This window comes from Haliotis cracherodii, unplaced genomic scaffold, assembly GCF_022045235.1.
Source record: "Haliotis cracherodii isolate W230 unplaced genomic scaffold, xgHalCrac1.p SCAF_5, whole genome shotgun sequence".
Lineage (NCBI taxonomy): Eukaryota > Metazoa > Mollusca > Gastropoda > Lepetellida > Haliotidae > Haliotis > Haliotis cracherodii.
The window spans coordinates 30,309,660-30,333,579 of record NW_027266308.1 but is presented as its reverse complement, the minus strand read 5'-3'; the positions used below and the strand labels follow the sequence as shown (position 1 = coordinate 30,333,579).

The 23,920-nt window shown below is 40.9% G+C and overlaps 2 protein-coding genes across 3 annotated transcripts in view; one reads left to right on the top strand and one right to left on the bottom strand.

Moving 5' to 3' along the window:
• Positions 1-8,467, bottom strand: part of LOC139442946 (two pore calcium channel protein 1-like) — a 31,825-nt gene extending 23,358 nt beyond the window's left edge. The window contains exons 1-2 of the mRNA XM_071223871.1: positions 8,045-8,467; positions 666-748 (exon numbers count right to left, since the gene is read on the bottom strand). Of these exons, the coding sequence (XP_071079972.1) occupies positions 666-748; positions 8,045-8,242 (281 nt within the window). The 5' untranslated portion in view covers positions 8,243-8,467. The remainder of the gene's footprint in view (positions 1-665; positions 749-8,044) is intronic.
• A 387-nt stretch (positions 8,468-8,854) lies between these two features.
• LOC139442212 (gephyrin-like) overlaps positions 8,855-23,920 on the top strand; it is a 33,812-nt gene continuing 18,746 nt past the window's right edge. The window contains exons 1-8 of one of the 2 annotated variants that reach the window (XM_071222995.1): positions 8,855-8,929; positions 14,682-14,760; positions 15,351-15,408; positions 16,613-16,705; positions 17,283-17,377; positions 18,720-18,786; positions 20,023-20,157; positions 22,206-23,265. In XM_071222995.1, coding sequence (XP_071079096.1) covers positions 8,866-8,929; positions 14,682-14,760; positions 15,351-15,408; positions 16,613-16,705; positions 17,283-17,377; positions 18,720-18,786; positions 20,023-20,157; positions 22,206-23,265 — 1,651 coding nt within the window. In that variant the 5' untranslated portion in view covers positions 8,855-8,865. The remainder of the gene's footprint in view (positions 8,930-14,681; positions 14,761-15,350; positions 15,409-16,612; positions 16,706-17,282; positions 17,378-18,719; positions 18,787-20,022; positions 20,158-22,205; positions 23,266-23,920) is intronic. The other variant, XM_071222996.1, reaches the window with a different exon arrangement.

Below are 23,920 nucleotides of genomic sequence, written 5' to 3'. Positions count from 1 at the left end.
ACTATTAACATGTCATATTTCATGAACATCTTACTTAATATAACACCGCACTCAGCAATATTCCAGCTATATGACGGCGGTCTGTTAATAATCGAGTCTGGACCAGACAATCCAGTGAATGACATCATGAGCATTAATCCACGCAATTGAGATAGATGACATGTATCAATCAAGTCTGCGTGCCTGACCACCCGATCCCGTTGGTCGCCTCTTATGACAAGTAAAGTCGCCATTTATGGGAAGCATGGGTTGCTGAAGACCTATTCTACCCAGGGTCTTCACGGGTCATAAACAGTGTTGGTTGTAGCTAACTAACAGTATTAAACAGGCAAAGATATCACACACACATTTAAACAGGTTGAATATCAAGCCTGAATAATGATGGACAGATCAATGCAGAAAGTTGTGTATGTAGCTGCCTGTTGGTATGAATTGAGTTGACTGTCTAGAGTAAAACAATGTTTTATGATTTGCAAAGTTCCAGTGGCCCCAAAACTGATTTTTTAAAATTTTAATGACCTAGTATATTCTGAAATATTTTGTTCCCCTCAACAACTGTCCCAAGGGTATATTCAGATTAATGAAAACTGAACGAGATTAGGGTTTAGATTAACAGGATATATACCAGGTATCCATCAGTCTTCAGTCTGTACATAATTACTTACTTCACATGATTGTGGTCAGTTTTAAATTCCATATTCCGACCACGTTTGGCATCTAACACAAGTGTCCCTGCAAGCAACAATTTCTGAAAACAAAATGATGTATCATTAAAAATAATACTTCAACAATACTTCTTCTAAAAAATGTTCTTGAGCATTTGCTAATAAACACATGACATAAATTTTTAATCGTGAACTAGAATGCATTTATTAATTCACTATTATGTAACTATACTCTTGTTAAAAGATCATTGTTAATTCAGTTCATGAAAAATGGTAAATCTGGTTAAGTAATGTGCAACTACAAGAAACTGAAGTTCTGATTAAAACAACGAAATTGTGTGCCTGTTCTACTATCAAACAAGCCTCTCAATACTGATAAGACAATGAATTTCTTTGTCTTTTCATGGTCAAACACCGCTATATACTGCTCAAAGGGGCGCTAATCTCTGGCTTCTTCTTGGCTGTCTGACACTGGCCACTAGGGCTCACTAGCTGCCGTGAGTCGATTTGCTCCCTAAAGCAACTGAGCATGACAAGAGACTGGGCTACCGTCTGTAAAGACGCGTAAATAAACTTGGAGGCAATATTTGTTTTACGCATTTCTGAACACTGATTGGTTACCCGTGATCTATGAAGATCAAAGGGCGCATGTTTATTAATTTCTTTAGCCTAAACAAACAGACAACAAGAATGGCGGAAGCTCATCGGATGTCATCATTTGGAAATACCCCTGATGGTCATAGTTTAATAATAAAAAAAATTCCCTGAAGTGAAAGCATTTTCGGATTTCGGATTGCGTGGATAATACGATTACGACTCCCTTGTCCTCCGCGTTTTCTGGTACAACCCTACACATGTTGATTTGTCGTCATTCACTTGGCGCTCAGATTACCTGCTGAAGGTTCCCATTTGGCATTTCTTGTGTCTGGGGTAATTATTCATCTAAGTCCAGGTTTGAAGTGAGGTGAAATGTGTGTTATGTAATATGCACGTGGCAGCCCAGCAAGAGATGAAAGATCAGTTGATTTACCTTTTTTGTAAATCAATGGATCATACCTAGCCATCAAAGGATCAACAGCAAATATGTTGATTGATTAATCACTGTTATCTCACACAATGGATATGTCAAAAGTAAGTGCTAACATGTGTTGGTTTACTAAAGCAAAGGGAATACACTCATATCATGGCGTGAAGTGCCGATGTAATAACAACAAACTTTGTTCCATTTTAGGGTTAACCGATAATACGGTGATCGATTGCTCATTGTTATCTAATTGAGTGGATTTTTTTAAAGAACCGTAGACATTAGGAAAATAGTTGTCACGTGGGCTTTCTCAGCTAACCTTTGAGACTTGACACCTATGTGAAACACCTAAAAAAAACCCTAAGTGATAAGTTGACAGATGGACATATTTTCCAGTCAATTTGTAAAATAACTAAATATTTAGGCATTTAATACATTTCCTATGTGAAAATTCTGCACATTTTGACTGTAAAAATATAAACACGATAAAATAAGCAATGCTCAGGTGAAATATTTACTTTGTGTTGCACGTGAAAATAGTGTAAACGAAAATCACACAATTACCAAGCAAGTGACTTATAAACTTCTTCAACATTACTGATGCTACCCAAAAAGATACCTACATTTCCTTATTATTTCCTGTTTTTCATTTTGTTGATCAATGTGACCATATGCCCTTATACTATCAATAAAAGTGACAAATGCGCTTACGAATGGCAGAGCACAGGTCTCGAACTAGTCTAGATTTCTGCTATATCATTCGGGTATTCACGGGGGAAAAACAATAACAAAGGCATTACAACCAGTCCCGGGGAATTGCTTTAGAAAAGTGCCCCTTTAAAACAATGGAATTATGTGTCTGCTAATACTGACACGGTCAAACACCGCTCTATATATATTGCTGAAAACAATGGAATTGTGTGTCTGCTATACTGTCAAACACCACTCTCTATATACTGATAAAAACAAGAAATTGTGTGTCTGTTTAACCCCTTCCGAATGATCAATGTACACAAGACTTATTTATTTGTGTATAATACGCACTCGTGTGTTATAGGCACCCTTAATTATGGACAATTAAGTTCTGGAAAAATATATCTGTCTTGTATAATACCCACAGACTTTTCTTTTGTATCATTTCAGGCTATCAGCATAAAGCACGAAATTTACGATCTTTCAACTCTTTCACCAAAATTATATTCTAAGAAGAGCCCCCTATTTCTTATTTTGAGATTGCCCTGGGCGCTTATTATGCTAAATACGGTAAAACAAAAATAATTGTGTGCCTGTTTTACTATCAAACAAGCCTCTCAACATGCCAATTGAAACAATGGAATTGTCTGTTTTACTATCAAACAAGCCACTCTATATACCAATTAAAACAAAAGGAATTCTGTCCTGTTTTACTATCAAACAACCCACTCTATATACCAAATAAAACAAAAGGAATTCTGTCCTGATTTACTATCAAACAACCCTCCCAACATACCGATTAAAACAATGGAATTGTGTGTCTGTTTTAATATCAAACAAGCCTCTCTATATACCGATTAAAACAATGGAATTGTGTGCTTTGTCTACTGTCAAACACCCCTCTCAGTATTCGGATTAGAACAATAAAATTGTGTGCCTTGGTTACTGTCAAACAATCCTCTTTATATACTGAAATATATGGAGAGATGGGCATAAAAAGCAAAAAGTCATACACTATTATTTTCTGAATCTCCCGATTCCTTTGTACAACAAAACATACATAACATTAAAGCTTACAGGTTATTGGAATTAAGGCGACAGCCTACAACTGCTGGCTCATTCAAAAATCACAAAATCCACACTCAAAGGGAGACATTGATCTTCTACCTGGTGTCAATTTCCAGTCAAAGTCTAGATGCTGTAATGCTTGTCCTGTGTGCAACTGGGTCACAAACAGCTGCGTGACTGACCTACCAAGGGCGGATCCAGCAATGATGAAATGGAGGGGTCCAAAATATAAGAATCTTCTCTCAGTCGGTACTGCCTACAACATACTACATTTGTTTTTCGGGATGGGGGGGGGGGGGGGGGGCTGAATCCCCCCTCTGGAGCTGTCAGATAAACAAACTTGCTTGAACAAGTGGCCCTATGGCATGGAAGGGAGTAGTATCTTTTCCTTTCATGGGAATGAAAATATACTTACTAGCATAGATCTAGACTTCATATTGTAAGGTGAGATAGAATGCGATTGATGAAAATCAACTGAATCTGTCATCTTTGATATTTACCCCCTTTCTGCAGCAAATAAGCTGTGATAGAAACTAACAGTTTTAGTTCGCTGGTCCTTATAATGATAACATATAGTAAAACCCTTACAAATGCCAAATTTTTACTTGTCCTTATGATACCTTAACTATTGGGCAGTTTGGCAAGGACTATAGGACTAATGCTAATTTCTAACGTTGAGAAGTCTGTAATGTATTTAACTTTCCCTTTTTTAGCCATTCTAAACTTTCCACAGGAGAAATCTAGGTCGTTTTCGACAAAATTGTGATGTAAATATTGTAGCCAAAGAGAGACCCCTTAAGCATCAAGTGTGTGAAGATACCTTCTTGCATACATTATCAGCTGTGTAAATGACTTTGGCAATTTACAATGTTTAAAAGCAATTTGTGATAGGACAATTGGCACTCTGAATGGGATTCCCGGGCTTGCATATGGAAAAGGGCAAGGTTGGCTGAAAGATGAGATCATGATGTTAACTACCTTCTCATTGGCTGCTTGATTACTTCTACTTGATTAGATGGGGAGATGGGGCATGAGGTGCTGGGGCATGGGGTGATGGGACATGGGGAGATGGGGCATGGGGATACGGGGCATGGGGTCCTGGGGCTTGGTGTGGTGTGGCTTGGGGTGGTGTGGCATGGGGTGCTGGGCATGGGGTGCTGTGGCTTTGTGTGCCGGGGCATGGGGTGATGGGACATGAGGAGATGGGGCAGGGGGAGATGGGGCATAGGGTGCTGTGGCATGGTGAGATGGGGCATAGGGTGTTGGCCATGGGGTGCTGTGGTTTGGGGTGCTGTGGCTTAGGGTGCTGGACATGGGTTGCTGGGCATGGGTTGCTGCAGCTTGGGGTGCTGGGGCATGGGATGCTGTGGGTAGGGGTGCTAGGGCATGGGTTGCTGTGGCTTGGGGTGCAGGGGCATTTAGTGCTGGGGCGTAGAGTGCTGGGGCATGGGGTGATTGGGCATGGGGAGATGGGGCTTGGGGTGCTGTGGCTTGGGGTACTGGGGTGTGGAGTGCTGAGGCATGAGGTGATTTGGCATAGGGAGATGGGACATGGGGCATGGGGCATGGGGAGATGGGGCATTTGGTGCTTAGGCATGGGATTTGTGGGTTTGATGTGCTGGGGCTTGGGGTGATGGGGCATTGAGTGCTGGGGCGATGGGGCATGGAGTACTGGGGCATGGGATGCTGTGGCTTGGGGTGCTGTGACTTAGGATGCTGGGCATGGGGTGATGGGGCATGGGGAGATGGGATATGGGGTGATTGTACATAGGGAGATGGGGCATTGGGTGATGGGGCATGGGGAGATGGGGCATGGGGAGATGGGGCATGGGGAGATGGGGCATTGGGAGATGGGGCATTGGGAGATGGGGCATGGGGAGATGGGGCATTGGGAGATGGGGCATTGGGAGATGGGGCATGGGGAGATGGGGCATTGGGAGATGGGGCATGGGGTGCTTGGGCATGGGGTGCTGGGTATGGGGAGATGGGGTGCTTGGGCATGGGGTGATGGGGCATGGGGAGATGGGGCATGGGGTTTTCAGGCATGGGGAGATTGGACATGGGGAGATGGGGCATGGGGAGATGGGACATGGGGAGATGGGGCATGGGGAGATGGGGCATGGGGTGCTGGGGCATGGGGTGCTTGGGCATGGGGTGCTGGGTATGGGGAGATGGGGTGCTTGGGCATGGGGTGATGGGGCATGGGGAGATGGGGCATGGGGTTTTCAGGCATGGGGAGACTGGACATGGGGAGATGGGGCATGGGGAGATGGGACATGGGGAGATTGGACATGGGTGCTGGGGCATGGGATGCTGTGGCTTGGGGTGCTGGGGTGTGGGCTGATGGGGTGATGTGGTGCTGTGATTTGGGGTGATGGGGCAGGTGATGCTGGGGCATGGGAAGATGGGGCATTGGTTGCTGTGGCATGGGGAGATGGGGCATCGGGTACTGTGGCTTGGGGTGCTGGGGCATGGGGTGCTGTTGCTTTGGGTGCTTGGCATGAAGCGTTGTGGCTTGGGGTGATGGGCATTGGTGTGCTTTGGCATGGGGAGATGGGGTTTGGGGTGCTGTGGCTTGGGGTGCTGGGGCACAGGGAGACGGGGCATGGGTTGCTGTGGTTTGGGTTGCTGGGGTGTGGGGTGCTAGGGCATGGGATACTGGGGCATGGGGTGATGGGGCATTGGGAGATAGAGCATGGGGAGGTGGGGCATTGGGAGATGGGGCATAGGTTGCTGTGGCTTGGGGTGCTGGGGCATGGGGTGATGGGGCATGGGGAGATGGGGCATTGGGAGATGGGGCATTGGGAGATGGGGCATAAGTTGCTGTGGCTTGGGGAGATGGGGCATGGGGTGATGGGGCATGGGGAGATGGGGCATGGGGTGATGGGGCATGGGGAGATGGGGCATTGGGAGATGGGGCATGGGGTGCTTGGGCATGGGGTGATGGGGCATGGGGAGATGGGGCATGGGGAGATGGGGCACGGGGAGATGGGGCATGGGGAGATGGGGCATGGGGAGAAGGGACATAGGGTGATGGGGCATGCGGAGATGAGGCATGGGGAGATGGGGCATGGGGTGATGGGGCATTGGGAGATGGGGCATGGGGTGATGAGGCATGGGAAGATGGGGCATGGGGTGATGGGGCATTGGGAGATGGGGAACAGGGTGCTGGGGCATGGCGAGATGGGATGCTGGGGCATGGGGCATGGGGAGATGGGGAACAGGGTGCTGGGGCATGGCGAGATGGGATGCTGGGGCATGGGGCATGGGGAGATGGGCTATGGGGAGATGGGGCATGGGGTGATGGGGCATTGGGAGATGGGGCATGGGGTGATGAGGCATGGGAAGATGGGGCATGGGGTGATGGGGCATTGGGAGATGGGGAACAGGGTGCTGGGGCATGGCGAGATGGGATGCTGGGGCATGGGGCATGGGGAGATGGGGAACAGGGTGCTGGGGCATGGCGAGATGGGATGCTGGGGCATGGGGCATGGGGAGATGGGCTATGGGGAGATGGGGCATGGGGTGATGGGACATAGGGTGATGGGGCATGGGGAGATGAGGCATGGGAAGATGGGGCATGGGGTGATGGGGCATTGGGAGATGGGGCATGGGGTGATGGGACATAGGGTGATGGGACATGGGGAGATGGGGCATGTAAACTTTAATTAACTTTCCCTTCATAGAATCAGCAGTCTAGGAATTTTATATTCTTCTGCATGGTTTTGTTATATTTTACAGTCATAAATTGTTATGACTGCCATGCATATTTATTAGGATAAAAAATGTAGTTGCAGGCTTATTTTATGAGGGAAAAAAAATAAACAAGTATTAAATAGAGTAGTAACTATGGTACCCAGGATGGCTGGATACTGAGTAGGAATCGGGTACCCACAGGACTACCTGGACCTGTGTTTAGTCATGAGATATACATAGATACGTATATTGTTTAATGACAAAAATTCACAATAATTCCATGGTTACTCTACAAGTCACAAATGTTTGCATTTCTTCTTACTTTTATATGTTTGAATAATGATAAAGCTTCAATCAAGTTCAGAGCATGCATGATCCAAATATTTTACACATGTATCTTAATAGTTTTGCCATGGCTCCAGTAAAACAGTTCCCAATCGCACATTTTGTAGCCAAATCTTGAGAACTACAGCAGGTATCCGGGTAGGGTTGGATAACAGGGGGTCGGGTACCCGACTAGTTAATTTGGACTCATCCCAGCCCTACAATAGAGATGATTCAGTGATGTATGCATCATATGCTAATTTAAAACATATACCTGAGCCACGTTTAAATTTAGATCTGATCGAGTTAACTACAAAATATGGAACTGATTATAATCACTGTATCTGTGATCAGCTGTCACTTCATTTCTAATCAGATTACATACTTTGTGATTTCTGTATGTAATATAGAAATATACATAAAATACAATTTAACTTACTTATCTTTGTACACATAAGCATTATAGAGTGCAAATATTCTAATTATACATACATATATCATACATATATGTCACCTCGATTTGTACACTTATAACAATGCAGAACATTAAGTGGTGAAGAATTTTGAAAGCTACCTCCTCGTTCACAGTTGCATCGGATTCTTGAGTGGATTTCTGTGCATATATATCGCCATCGAAGTGAACTTGCTTGGGTGAACTATCAACAGTGTCTCTTTCGCTTCTGGTGTCATTTTTTCCGTTTTCTATACCAGAATCTCCCTCTGTGCTACTTTCTCCTGCGTTGACGTCTATAATAACACCGTGATCGGCCATGGTGTACTCCCCGAACGCGTCTGTTTGACTGTAGTTAATCTAGATAAGATGACTGTCCCGTGTCTTTCACTGACAGTCCATTTCCATAACCATGACACCGGTGACAGATAGTGGTCTTCAAAGCCAGGTTCATTTAGCCCTGGGCACAAAAGGGCATTTTTGCCAATATAAGTCTGCAATGAAGCAGCTTTGAACAGATTATTCGATTAAACGCATGAAAATATATTCTGGCTTATTGCGTGTGTGCACTCTCAAGTATCATCAGCTGTCATTTGACACTTTGCACTGCCAGCAAGGGGGCGTGGCGCATGTCGCAACTCCCGCCTCGTTACGTCAGTAGGCTATACTCTCAAACCGGAATGCATCTTTTTGACTGGGATCCTGTCTAGCTAAACTGGTGAAAGGTAAAATCGCAAAACTTGTGTCGCGTACAACAGTGGAACCAAGTTATGCAGATCTTTCCCAATGGAAGCATAGATATTGTTTCATACTAATCTTTTCTTGTAAAATGAGTCATATGACGTAATGAAAAATTAAAACCAATTGCACAGGGAAATATTTAATGCCAAAGTTAATAACTATACACTGGATAGAGAGTAAAAGTGACACAGTTCGGCGGAAAGATGGCGGAGAGTTCGGGAGATTCGGAGCGGGAAGGAAAGACGATTCGAGTTGGCATCTTAACAGGTGCTCCTTCGTGTGTTGTGTTGAATAGTGGTTCTTTAAGATCTGTCACTGATGTTGCTATTAATTTTTAATTAACAGAGTCATGATCTTGCGCGGTAGCTTAGATCAAGTCGTGACATAATTGCCGATCACTTTTTTGTTGTTATGAATGTGGAACATGTATGCTCAGCTGGTACTTGAGAGATTTGGGCTGATGCCAACATTAGTAAATACCACAGGTTCACAGTGTCAGACGTTTAAATAGTTGTGTGACATGTGTCACAGGTATCATCATTTAAGGCCAATAGTTACAATCGATTAACATGAATGAATATATCTCCAATCAACAGTATTCCTGTATTTAGCTTTAGCATATTTATTCCAGGGCTCGCACAGATTTGAAAAGAACATTGTTTTAGCCATTGAGTATGGAAATGGATAAAAAATATTAGCCAAGTCATGTTATTTCTTTGCAGAGGTGACTTACATTTCACTGATAGCAGGTCCAATTGAAAAGCAGAAGCTTTAATGTCTGGTTTTACATTTGTGTATTGAATGAAATATTAACATGTATAGCCCTTTTGATGTTAAGAAAGTCAGTACATCAAACAAAATTATTTGTTTATCCCAATTTTTCTGCCAAACCAAAGGTACTTGTACTTTGGAATTCGAGAAAATCTGTATAATATTTTTAGAGTTGTGTCATTCAACATGGACTGCTTTCATAAACATGATAAACTAGCGCTTGCTATATAAAATGCCTCGCCGTAGGCTCTAGTTAGTAAACAAATATAGAAAACTCTCAAAATAGCTTGGCTTATTCAATGACATTGCGTGTAAGATATGATAGATCACTTGGAGGATTTGATGCACATAAATGAAATCACAACACGTGTTGATCAGTATGTGCGTGTAGGCACAGCCCTATCACAATATGCATATATACAATAGAGCTCAGAAAAGCCAGAATATACAGTACTAAGTATGATGTCCGATGATGCACATGGTAAACAGTCTGTGCATACAGGCACAACACAACCTGGTTACATAACTACATACAGTCTGCATAATGCAAAGTCCGGAAATGTCTGTACTGTCAAATTACTGAACACTGAAATCTTCTCTGATCACATAACCACTGACAGAGTTCAAATGAAACACAGGATTGAGGCACATTTTAAACTATTTATATTTTTAAGTCTATATAATTTAAAATCACAAAAATGTCGCACACATGTGTAAGAGTATGTTACAATGTCTCCATGAATGATGTAATAGTGGACAAGGGACAATGAGGTCAATATGTAGCTGTCTGTCTTGCTAGGCCATAATCCTCATTGGGGGCTCCATTGAGAACGAGACTGCTTCATAACATGGAGAACAGACACAAAATATTAAAAAACTCTGACATCAAATATTTCATTACATTTGACCATATTCAAAATATATACCTAATAGATAACGCTGTATAATAGAACTAATGCTCTATCACAAACATACTTTGACCTGCATATATTCTTATATTTAGGCATATCATATAGGTTATATGCAGAGTAACATAAACATGACATGATACATTTACTGTCATGTTTTCATACAATAGACACTGATAGACAATATATAAGAAATATATAGAAAACATAGTTAACCTGGGTTCATCAATCCAGACACTGACCGCTGCACTAAAAATACAGCTACATCTGCACCACAAAGAAATGAATATATAACGTATAAGGATCTATACCGAAACGTCACTTTTCACAGTATTAAAGAAGTTGTTATCCATAAAATTGTGTCTATATGTCATGTGTCAACAGTATATACATAGTGTGAGGACCAATCAAATCGCAGCAATATTACTACAATCAGATGCATTATGTCACTGCTGAGTAACTTAAAATATTTCTAAAATATAATAATTACTTTCATACTTCACACTATCATTTATCAGCTTCATCATGTTTATATTACTTGAAGATTTAGTTTAATAATGATATATGAGGCCTGCACTTAACACTTACTGAATTATTTACCTTACGTAAATAATAACACTTGTAATGCATTGTACTATGCGTTAACATACAGCAAGACAACTAGTTACCATGATTTATCCGATATTTACAACATGCTAAAACAGCCAAACTATCGACAGCATAAACACAGTATCCCTACAAATCCTAGGAATACATACAAACTATAAAACATCACCAAGAGATTATCCTTTAGAACCGATTCCAAAAGTCCAAAAGACTAAAACACAAAGAATTGTCCAAATGTGAATAGCACAATGTCCATGAATGACACTGACACTGGCAGTAACCTCAAATATGACATATAAACTGTAGTGAAACCAAATCCTTTAAACTGGAGACAGTAAGCTACAAAGTTTAAGACAAAGGGGCAGTAAGGGGCACCCTTGGGCCGGCTATTGTGTGATAGTGCACTCAGTGATTGTGGCTGTGGCAATACTCATGCAGTAAGCTGAAACAGAATTAAGAAAGTTGAAGTGTGAAATATAATGTTTAAAACATACTTGACTGAATATTTAATTCAGTAAATGCTAAACAAATAAAACTCCCAAAATATATGCAAAATATATGATCCTGTCTCATGACCAACATTACAATGCATGAATATACCTCACCTATGTCTTATTTCATTTGCAAAAGAGGCCTCAGCAGAAATGCAGGACCTGTGAAAGCACATAGATAGTTGTGTGTACCAATAGTGAATTCGTGAAGTTCATAATTTCTTAGATTCACAGGTATTTAAACACTGTAGTTCATATTCCATTGAATGCAGTTATCAAAACTACTTCCTCTTTATTGGTCCTGTTATCAGTGAAATACAAGTCAATTCTACAGGTCCATAACAACTAGAACCAGCCGATAACCATGGTAACAACCAGAATTGAGAACTTACTGTGACATTTGCTGCAGACTTTAGGATGAATAATGGCCCCAGACCAGCACAGATAAGTCCCTGCACCTTGCATGATTTAAAAAAAAGGTCCCTATTAACATGATTAAGTGAAGGAAAAGACTTGCATCCTATCACCCTATCAGTAGGTTCTTAGCATGTGTAGGGGCCTACCATTCTATATTCAGAGGAAGAAGCGATTTAAAGAACGACATGTTAAATGTCCTGAAAATAATTGTGTTGTTTTCCTTTAGCCTAAAAAAATTGTGTCTTATGGCAGTGACTTGACTTAAAAAGGTATGTCTCTAAGACCCCCCCCCCCCCCTATTTATTGAATGTGTCGTATTATCTTGCTTACAATGTTTCCTTTCTGCAGCTATTCAACCATTTGATAATTGCATACAAACACAATTACAGTTTGACAGGAAGATCGTTAATCCTTCTGGCATAACAGTAATATCCTTCCTTCCTTCCTTTTAGAAATGACATCATCTTGAACAATGTTGACATTGTTGAAGCATTCATGTTTAAATATGAAGACACACACACATATCATAAATATGATACATATGGCTCCAGATTATGACATATTTTCCAAATCAAAATAGATTATAAAATATATGATTTTATGTTTACCATTTTGTCCACTAAAATGATAAATAATGTCTGACAGTTGTCAAAAATAAGGTCACTGTTTATCACTCATGAATCTGGATATATTTATGTCAACATCATTCCATGGGAATATGTGGCTTGCTCTGTCCAATACTCATAATAAACCATGTAACCCCCAAAATTGTTAAAGGAGGCATAGCAGAGAATGCCCTGTTAGTGTTAGAAATGTGTTACATCTTTGTTGACATGTGTTTGAATTTCCAAGTCAGTTTACATGGTGTAGTCTGTCATTGTCAAAAATAATTTACACAATATTGTTGAGATGTTACCATTTGAAATAAACAAAACACTTTGACATGTTTAACATGTTTAACATGTTAAAATTTATTTATAAAGATAAATGCGATGTTATTGGTGAAAGAGGACTTCGTTGCCTGTTGCACACCAATGTTTTTGTTTGTTTTTATTCCTGCTCCAAGATATCATTTGTTTGGGGGATAGAGTGCCATGAATATTGACAAAGCAAGCCAAGTATGAAGCAAGCCTTACCAGTAATTCCTGGGGTTATCACGATTCACCAATACATCTATGCATTGATAATATTCTCAAACAGTTGTTAATCCTGTATTGTTTCACACATGGACCTATTCATTCATATTTAATTTTGGGTGCACACCTGAGTATTTTTGTGTAAAGGGAATTTGTTATTGTATTTAATAATAATAAATACTTATGTTGCCACTCCAGTTTTATCTGAAATAAATTATTGATCATGTTGATTGAAGAAAGACATTTTTATTATCCCCCTGGCATATAATGCAGGGGATATAGTCAACGCTTTGTCTGTCCGTCCGTCCGTCTGTCCGTCCGTCCGTCATAATTTCGTATCTGGAGCATACTGGAAAACTGTTCAGTGTTTTTCAACAACAATTGGCAGATATATCAAACAGGCCCTGAGGTGGTGCCTTTTGCTATTTACAGGTTTGGGGCATTTTTAGTTTTCTCCATTTCCATGGAAACAATTTGTAGTTTGTCTCATAAGAGAGTGGATTTTGTTTCCAGAGCACAACTCAAAAACCATTCAATATCTTTCAACAAAACTGATATATCAAACAGATTCAGAAATGGTGCCTTTCGCTATTTGCAGGTTTTTGTCATTTTTCTTTTTCTTGATTTCCATTCCATGGAAACCAAAGGTTGGGGGTAGGTGTCGTTTCCGGAGCACAACTTGAAAACTGTGAAAGACTTTTCATCCAAACCTGGTACATGTAATAACCAATTAGCTGAAGTCGTACCTATTGCTATTTAGGAATTTTTCAAAATTTGATGTTTCTTAGCTGAAATGGAGGTAGGTGTCGTTTCCAGAGAAGAACTAAAAAAACTGTTGTACATTTTTCATCCAAACTTGGTACATGTATAAATCAAGGGCTGAAGTAGTGCCTTTTTCTAATTAGGAATTTAAAAAATATTTATGTTTCCTGTTTCCATGGCAACAAATTTGACTCTGACTCTGTTCACAATGATGTGTACCTAACATAGAAATGCAAAGTTCCAAGTCCCAATTCCATTTGTGGGGCCTGATAGACGTATTGTGTCATTTCTTTCCTAAGACATTCAAAATGTAAATACTTATTCATTAACATCTGATTGACAAGTATTTTTTTAAATGCTACAGTTGTCTGTTTGTCAAAACTATAAGACTAAAAATAACACAAGGGAGGTAACTCCCAGTTCCTTACTTTATGGGAAAATTTATACAGACAAGACGCTAAGGGAAGGTAACCGATGCCTGACTCAGTGCTCAATCGGAACATCCATTTTGTTATGCTAAAAGTCTGTCAGAAAGGTGCGTTTCTTCACACAATATTTGGCGTATAGTTTCAATACGTTTCGTTGTGGTTAGAACAGAGAGGAAATATATTTAGTTCCCGTATTTGGATAACAATTTACAATTGGGACTTTGTACATGGAAGGGGGTGTTTGACAGTAAAACTGTAATAGTTTCCTTGTTTTGCCATGTTTAATCAGAACATAAGCTTCCTGTGGCATGGCAAGCTAATGCCAGAGGGTTCAACACAGGCTTATTATGGAAGTATGGTAAATGTGTTGGACCTGAAGGCTTATCATGTTTATGGACATTGTTTCTGGGGTAGGACTCATCTTTTCTTCGATGATTATTTAGCTTTTTAGTTTTTTTATACTTTTCACTAAAATTGAGGAAGTTTCGTTGTTGTTTCAGTGAGTGACAGATGCTTCTCGGGCCAGACGGAGGATAAGAGTGGACACAACTTGAAATGTCTGATAGAGGAGAAGAAATTGTAAGCAAAACCATGAAAACAGGAATACCAGGGTTATCATATACCCTGGGGAATTCAGGGGAGGAATAGAGGTCGCTAGCAATCTATGCATATCGTAAGAAGCTACTATATGGATCGGATGACCAGGCTTAGTAACTGGTTGATTACATATCATCATTAGACATACCTCAATTGTATGGATCGATGCAGACATGATTGTTTACAGACTGACGTCTTATCTTGATTATAGCTATATACTCAGGAATATCCTGAAATGTGGTGTGAAACAAACAGAACAAAACAAATCAACTTGACATGAGTCTGCTCGTCCGAGACGGGTAAAATTCAGAACATGTCAGAAAAAACTACTGACATAATCTTGTGTACCTTTAGGTAAAAGAAAATGTGGGATTAACATGGTAAGAAGAATGCCAGTTGCCAAGAACCATTTGCGGGGGCAATAGCTATGTAAGGTGTGTGATTATCATCAATGCGTATGTAGAACTAAATTAGAATGCCACATTAAAGGTTGTGTTTTGAGGTCAGCAACTGAAGTGTGTGACCTGACTGCATGGTTTTTCCCTAGAGTCTATCTTTCTGTTTTGTTTCAGAATTGATGGAAAAGTTTGTGTAAAAGAAATTGTACCAGATGAAGTTCAAAAGATAAAGGTATGAAGCATTTTCTGCATCTCCTTTCACGTCATTGTCATGCTGATATTATGCATAATAACTAACATTTGGCGAAACAATCTTTGTTATTTGGGAAGGAGAAATATTAATCAAGTCATCATGATGGTGTATGAGCAATATCCTGAGCTTGGTGACTATTGCAGGCATGTTATCTCATGACGAATCATGCTGATAGTAGTCAGTTAAAAACGCTTTGACTACCGTTTTCGATGTAATAAACACCCAGGGTGCTCTCAAAATGAGAAATAGGGGGCTCTTATTAGAATATTATTTTGGTGAAAAAAACAGTTGAAAGTTAAATTTCATGGTTATGCTGACAGCCTGAAATTTTTATGTACGACAGATATATTTTTCCAGAATTTAATTGCCCATATTTAAGGGTGCATATAACACATGAGTGCTTATTATACGCGAATAAATTAGTCTTGTGTACATTGATCAATCAGAAGGGGTGCTAATTGGAATTGTTCACCAGCCAATATATCAGCAAATGTCACTGTGAGGTGCTTATTAGAGCGGGGCGCTTATTACATCGAATACGATATTGTTCATGTAGTTGGAAATCAGAGTTATTTATGAATTGAACGTCAGTTTGGATGGGTTCATTGAAGTGTGAACGATTTAAAAGCACTAGTTAAACTGTGTGAACCTCCAAACTTACTAAATTAATTATATTCCTGATAAATGCAGGGATTAAAAAGAAAATAGTAAAACAAGTGGATTGTAAACACCAATCGAGAATTCGGGGAAACTTTTTCTGTCCGTTCACAGTTGTGTGTCCTCCAAATATCAGGTCACGTGACTACCCATTCAACCAATCAGCATGAAAGAAACTGTAAACTTTAAAGTATGAAATTATTAATTGGTATTTGTATTTGTGTAACACTCTGAATTCACAGGGACTGTAAGAGATGCATCCAGTAAACTGCAGTTCTGATTATCATGATTATATATTTGATTTTACATGATGATCTGTATCAATTATACACTTCAGCAGATTGATAATAGTTTTGACGTTCCAGATTGATTGATTAACTGATTAATGAATGAATCGCTCCAGCACTACTGTCTGCTTAATAACGGGTCGCAGGCAAATCTTCATGTGGATGCTCTGCATTAATCTGCTCTTGTTATGCATTCACTGTGCTTCCAGTAGTACAACTAACTCTGTTACTTGAACCAGGGTCTCCTCATTGACTGGGCGGACAACATGAAGCTGGACCTAATCCTGTCTACAGGTGGCACCGGCTTCACTGCACGCGATGTCACGCCAGAGGTAAGGTTCATCACTCTTCACAAACACTTGAAAGTTGACATCCTGTGGGGATTACGGGCCAGAATAGGTCCCCAATACCTCATGCTTGTCTCCCTGTGTGTAACCAGGCCTGAATAGGTCCCCAGGTCCTCATGCTTGTCTCCCTGTGTGTAACCAGGCCAGAATAGGGCCCCAGGTCCCTGTGAATGTCTACAATGTAAATATACCAGTGAACTAGTGTAATATTTTGTGAACAGTTCCCAATTACAAACGTCTGTTTAACTAATTTGCCTGCTGCTGAAGCTGAGTTTAAGGGTTCTGAGCAGCCACACTGTGTCTCTTGATTCTGTGTTGTTCTAGGCATGAATGGTCCACACCTCTTGGGTGCCGCCATTCGCGGTGCAGAGTTATGTCCGTAAGTCATGCCAGAATACCCTAGTTTCTAGGTTAGTCAGCACCAACCTAGGCTAGTGATTTCACAAAGCTGGTAAATGTCTACATGATTTCAGCTTTCCTGCCACATCTAGCTGACACATCCTGACATCCGCCCAAGACCCTACTTAACTTTTGTATATTGTACATTGATGTTTCTCTTCAGGCTACGAAGGCCGTGTTGGATCGCGATGCTCTGGGAATCACTGTGGCCATGTTAACCGGCTCTCTCAACATAACACCGCTGGCCATGCTGTCCAGGTGAGGGGACTTTATCTGTATCAACAAGAGTCATTAATAGTAACTCACCTGCCTGAAGGGGTGAAATGATACATCGGTGCATCGTGAGTTTTCATGCCATGATACCATCCACAATACGTTTTGTTTCTATTTTGGCACAAGGCAATAAATTTGCTATAATGAAATACTTAGTACTGCTGCCTCCCCCACCCACCCCCAACCCAGCGTTCTTGTCAGTCAAATATTGCAATATATATAGTAATTAGCATTTCAAGTTTGATAATACAAATTGCCGCTACGGAAATGTGTCTACGGTAGCTTTTCCCTTTGAACCTGTCTGAAATATTAAAAGTCAAGAAGTTTCCACGCTTTTGACGTAAATATGTGTATTGTGATACGTATCGTATCGTGATCTATGTATTGTGATACGTATTGTATCGTGACCTTGCTGTATCATTTCACCCCTACCTGCCTGTTGACAGCTAAGGCATTCCGGATTAGAATAAGTCCTCGGCAATCTGTTCTTGTCGTAAGAGTCTTCTTACCCTGATGGCTTGGAACGTTGCATCCAATATCAATCATTAGATTGTCTGATCCAGGCCACGGTCATAAACATAATAAAGCTGGAATATTTCAGAGTTTCAACAAGAACTACAAAAAACCAGTACAACTGACAACACTAAGACCTGTCACAATATGGTTTTTAGAAATTAATTTCTAGAAATATTGATAGTTTCAGAACAAAGTTCGTCATGAAATGGAAGTACTGTTCAACTCACACACCCACACTCGCACTCACTCATTTTTCTTAGCAGCCCATACTCATCATGATAAGCCATGCTTAGCCTAGATATTAGACATGTTTTTGAACACGTGACACCGCCTCCGTGGTCTTGTGTTAGACTGCTGCCTGGAGAGCAGGTCCCTGTCCAGACCAGTACATGCAGCTATATAAGTGCAATAATCTTGGATGTGACGTCAAACCCCATGTCACCTCACACTCGTGATAAAGTCACTGACTGTTTATGGGTACAATGTGTTAATGAAATCCTTGATCATGTTGAGGCCAGGTACAAATACTATATGTCACCTCTAACCTTTTCTAGGGGCGGTCGGGTAGCCTAGTGGTTCAAGCGTTCGCTCGTAACGCCGAAGACCCGGGTTCGATTCCCGACATGGGTACAATGTGTGAAGCCCATTTCTGGTGTCCCCCGCCGTGATATTGCTGGAATATTGCTAAAAGCGGCGTAAAACCATACTCACCCACCCATCTAACCTTTTCTTTGAAGTCAAAGCTGTTTTGAAACAGATATGATACCATGGTGACTGTGGCCTCTTCATCATTCCATGAGATGTGTTTCAGGTTGACTTGTGGAATCCGGAAGAGTACTCTCATCATCAACCTTCCTGGCAGCACCAAAGGGTCAGAGGTAGGTGGATCATGTAACTCCATGTAACACTGTTATGGCTGTCTGGAGCTGGCAGTTCGTTACATTGATCATGTTGATGATGAGATGGGATTCTTGGTTAGAATCGGCCCCCAGTAAAACATACTCGTGATAGGAGCTGACAGTAGTGTATGTTGAAGGGTTTTAGTTGATCTGCAATGTAGGCTATCCCCAAACTCGACCCTTAAAATCACTGCCTAATTGTTATGTTGTTGAAAGGCCAGTCCTCGATATAAACAGATGTACATTGTCGTAAAAGGCGACTAAGGGGATCGGGTGGTCAGGCTCGCTGACTTGGTTGATGCATGTCATCGATCCCAATTGCATGGTTCGATGTTCATGATATCAATCACTAGATTGTCTGGTCCAGGCTCGATTATTTACCGACCCACGCCATATGGCTGGAATATTGCTGAGTGCGGCATTAAACAACAAACCAACCAACCAACATGGGTGTGATACTACTCCTGCAAGTCTTATCACTGAGGACAATAAACTGCTCAGGACACTGCCTAGTGCAGTAACAGCAGACGTGGCTTATTAATTACAGATAATATTGCATATTTATGATTAAAATATCCTAACTTGTGAACCAACACTTGGATGTGTGATGTGTCACATGACACATTCTACAAAGAACTAATTGCATGTATACCGATATTTCCTCGGAACTCAAAACACCACATTGTCATCATCATTGATTGTCTTACTGCAGTACAGTTCATAATGTATTGTGGAGCTTATGAATTTTATGAATTTGTGGAGCTTGGACCACATGTTTCGACAAGAATACAGTATTCCGGACACTATCTGCAAATTTTTCTGATGCCCTTTGTGTCACGTCATTCACCTAGGCAAGATGTGAAAAAGATGAAACAATGGCAATTGTTGTCGGGCATGATCTGGTTTAACTAGACAGACACATTCAATTTCACGCATCCATTTCCGCTGTGATTTGTACCCAGGAACAAATGCTGGTCTCAAGAAGCGACTTGATGGATCGGTGTGTCCAGCTCGGTGACTTGGTTTGTGACATGTCATTGTACCCTGACAGCATGGATCACTGGATTGTCTGGTCCAGGATAAATTATTTACTGGCTTAGGCGTTACACAACAAACACAAATGCATTAACTTTCCTGACCCCCAAATTATAAACAAACATGATTCATCGATAGTTCATCATGCAGTTTTATTTGAAATATTTGTTTTCCACGCAGGAATGTTTCCGGTTTGCAGCGGTGGGTGTTTCCCATGCTATTGACCAGCTGCAGGGCTCAAGAGAGAGTGTGAGGTCAACACATTCTGACCTTCAAGAGGAGGGCATCCGCTCCAACGAACCTGGGCAGATTCAGGTATGTCACGCACGTCACGTCACGTCACGTCAACCAACCTCAGGGGGTCACAGTACCTCATGCTCGTTGTAAGAGATCCTTTGTCAATATGTCATGTTTTGTATACACTACGTTCCTCCTTCACCAATGACTACATGAGGCTGCTATGTCTTGAACCAACATATTAAACAAAATAATATCCAGTGAGAGGGAAGCAAGCAAGTACCCAGAACAATGAGTGCTCAGTTTACTGTGCAAAAATGGCAATACTTCTCTCTTGTCAATTGTGATGCATCGGTTACCATGACATCCCAATCAGGGACATCACTAATCTTTCCAACACTGAATCTGGTTAGGGGTGCTTTTTATGCCCATGACAGTGTTTATAATTTAATTTACAGTTTACAAACTGAAAACGTTGGAAGAATGATTTTGGATGATAAATGAATCTTACCTTCATGTCCTTTGAGCCTTGGATTTTTTAACCTTATCAACTCATATTGATATGTTTGATATCAAAAGACACTCTGGTGAGATTCTCTATATAGCAGCCATATGTATTTAAGGGTGAGGTGTATTCAACGCATGGTGTATTGACAAGACTGAAATGGGTAGTGATGGTTAAATGTCTGCTTGTGTGACATCGTTCCTCGAGACGTTAAACAACAAAAAAACAAAAGGACCTATAAGGCAAATTAATGTCTGCAAGTGTTTATCTAGGATTCCAACCTAAGTGCTCCTGGCAAGCAAATTGGGTACAAAATTATTGCTTTTGTTCAAAATTGCGATTTGTTTAAAGTTCCTTTTTGTTTGTCTCCGAAGTCTCCTGACATTGTATATTAGTGTTATACATAATGCATAACTAAGCATTAAAGCCTCTTCTCCTTATTTGTCCTGATATTTGTAAAACCTGATAAGCCATCACATAGATCAGGATAGATCAGACGTGAATTGGGAACGTTTTAATTCCTATTTGGGAATATTATTTGACGTTTACTTCCGTCCTCTACTTGCTCTAAGCAGGTATTGATAATCCCTGGTCCGTCACAGAAAAGTATGTTAACAGATTGTTGTCCTGTTTGTCTAAACAACGAAACTACAAGCCACTTGCACTGTCTCCCAAAACAATGTGCCGTGTGTTAAAAGTAGAATATATTTTGGGATGCTAAAATAAGTGGAATTTCCTGCCTAAATCCCAGCTTATATACAAGACCAGATCACTTTAGGAAAACTTGTTTCCTAGAAAAAAATCAATGAAAATATTGTTGTCTGCTTGGCTCCATAGAAACACTTATAAAGCAGAATGCAAGTGTGTCCATTTTAGCCAGCGTGCTATGGTTACCATGTTTACATGTTGGTCGTTGTTGATTTTGTCTACTAACACCTGGGAGGAAACTACTGTCCAGACCCATCTTCAGCTTCTGTATTTCATTTTATGATAAATATATCTCATGCGATTCAGTTTTTGTTGTCTTTGCGTTTGATGCATCCTTTCCTGCTGTCCCTGCATGGCATTATTTTTGTTGTTCTTTACTAATTAATGTCTTCATCAGTGACCTTGGTTGAATCACTGATCCCAAATTTTGCATGCAGGATAAATTCAGATGTTCAGGAGGGCCCAGTAAATAATTTCAGTAATGACGAAAGTGTTCAAAGTCGGCCATTAGGGAAGGGAAGTAACCATATAACATGTCATTCCCCAAAACATTTTTTTCTTCCAAATCATGTTTATTAAAAATCTGTATAGATTGTTGACCCAATACTGAATTGGTGGCGGTGATTGTAGTTTCCTGTCCATTTCCGTTATAGGGCAAGATACTGAAATAAATGCAATTTGTGAATCTGAGACACTATATGATTAAGATAATCATTCTATGCAAGATTGTTATACATAAAAAATAGATAACACTGAACTCATGCACCAAACAAGGTGAATGTCCTCATGATGAAGCCATGATGACAATTTTTGCAATCATGGTGCCCATTTAAGATTTATGTCTGAAAACTCCAAGTGCAGCATGTGCCAGTGTATTTCTGTGTTGTATATAAAACCCGTTTCCTGTGTTTAGCACACCTCGGATGAAAGTATGGACAATTCAGTTGAGAGTCTTAATCCGGCGCCAGATATTTCTGATCCTGTCATGGACACCGACTTTCCTGGAACGGTTTCATTTGATTCCCTCGACTCCACTCCAATCATACCGGAATCAACCGTAGCAGCACCCCTGCCTCCTGGCTCTAACTGTCAAACACGAACCATCACTGATGAAACCCATCATGCCGAGCCTCTAAGTAAGGGAGAGAACTCCCAACCAGAGGAATTCACCCAGCTTTGCTTCCACACGGATCAGTCCAACTCCAACCTTACTGAGGAGCCGCTGACAATCATCGCCATGGTGCCCAATCAGAGTCACGTCCCTCAGCAGTCCTTTGACAAACAGACCAAAGACATCACTGAGCTGTTTCAGTTGCAAGGCAGTTTTGTTGATTCCAGTGATGCAGTTCTTGCTTGTAAAGCACCAGTACTTCGACCGGAATCAGCATCAGAAATCCAGTGTTCTGACGTACCTGAGATATTAACAATACCTGAGTTGAGGTCTCAGCCAGCAAACAGGCTTATCAGACATGGTGTTGGTATTTGTGATAAACATGGGGATGTGTATGAATTTAATGAAGAGGCTGAACGCGTTCGACCGACTTTAGGCAGTGTTCAGTCAAACACAACTAATTCAGAGGAGCCAATCCTACGTGCCAAGCTCCACAAGAGTGCAGATGATGGGGAAGTTACTAATGTAGATGTGGGTTTGACGGTAAAAACCTTTTTACGTACTCATCCAGCTATCCGAGGCATATATTTGAACAAAGGCAAGCGTGATGTGAAACGCAACCTTGTGAAGATGAGGAGAGAGACATTGGCAGTGGATGTGGGAAGCTGGCAGCGAGGAACTCACATACATGACAGAAACCGTCTTGACGACCACTTCGAACTAACGGAGGCGGGGATGGAGAAGAAGAAGAGGGTGGAGAAGCGTCTGTCTCGGGACGAGTACGTGGTCAACTGGTACATGTGGTGCCCGGGACACGGCAACTGTCGCCGCAGCTGTGGGGGATATGGCAAGTGTGTTAATGGTGAGCTGTTGCTTGTTGTCAGGAAGTTACTTTGTAAATTGGTCCCCAGCAACTTGTGCTGGTTGTAACGTGCGACCAAATGGGTTAGGTGGTCAGACTTAGTGACTTGGTTGATAGCAGGTCCTTGTACTCCAATAACATGGATCATTGCACACAATATCAGTCATTGAATTGTCTGGTCCAGAACTGTTTATTTACTGTTTGACATCAAATAGCTGGAATATTGCTGAGAGTGTTATAACAACAAACAATGGTAGATGATTTCACAAATGTATGAGCAATTATGTATAGTATGGCAAGATTTGGATTTTTGATTTGTTTTCTTGACTCTAAAGTAAACTAGTTATGCATGCATGTGCACCTTAAATCATTATGGTTCATGCTCTGAATTAAAACCCTGTTCTGCATTACCTTTATCATTTTGTTTATCCACGGTGTTTGAAATTATGGATTGAAGTCCAGGGATCTTTTTCATTGTCCCTTTTTTAAAATTTATCAATAAGCATCACAAGGGGACCTTACACTCAATACAATATATATACAGTACTAGTACCTCTATAATTGTCAAAAATGATGAATATTATGAATCAACTGTTTCCTGGATTTATTTTTAACTCGTTTAACATTAAACATTTCAGATTGCCTGTCTGTGCGC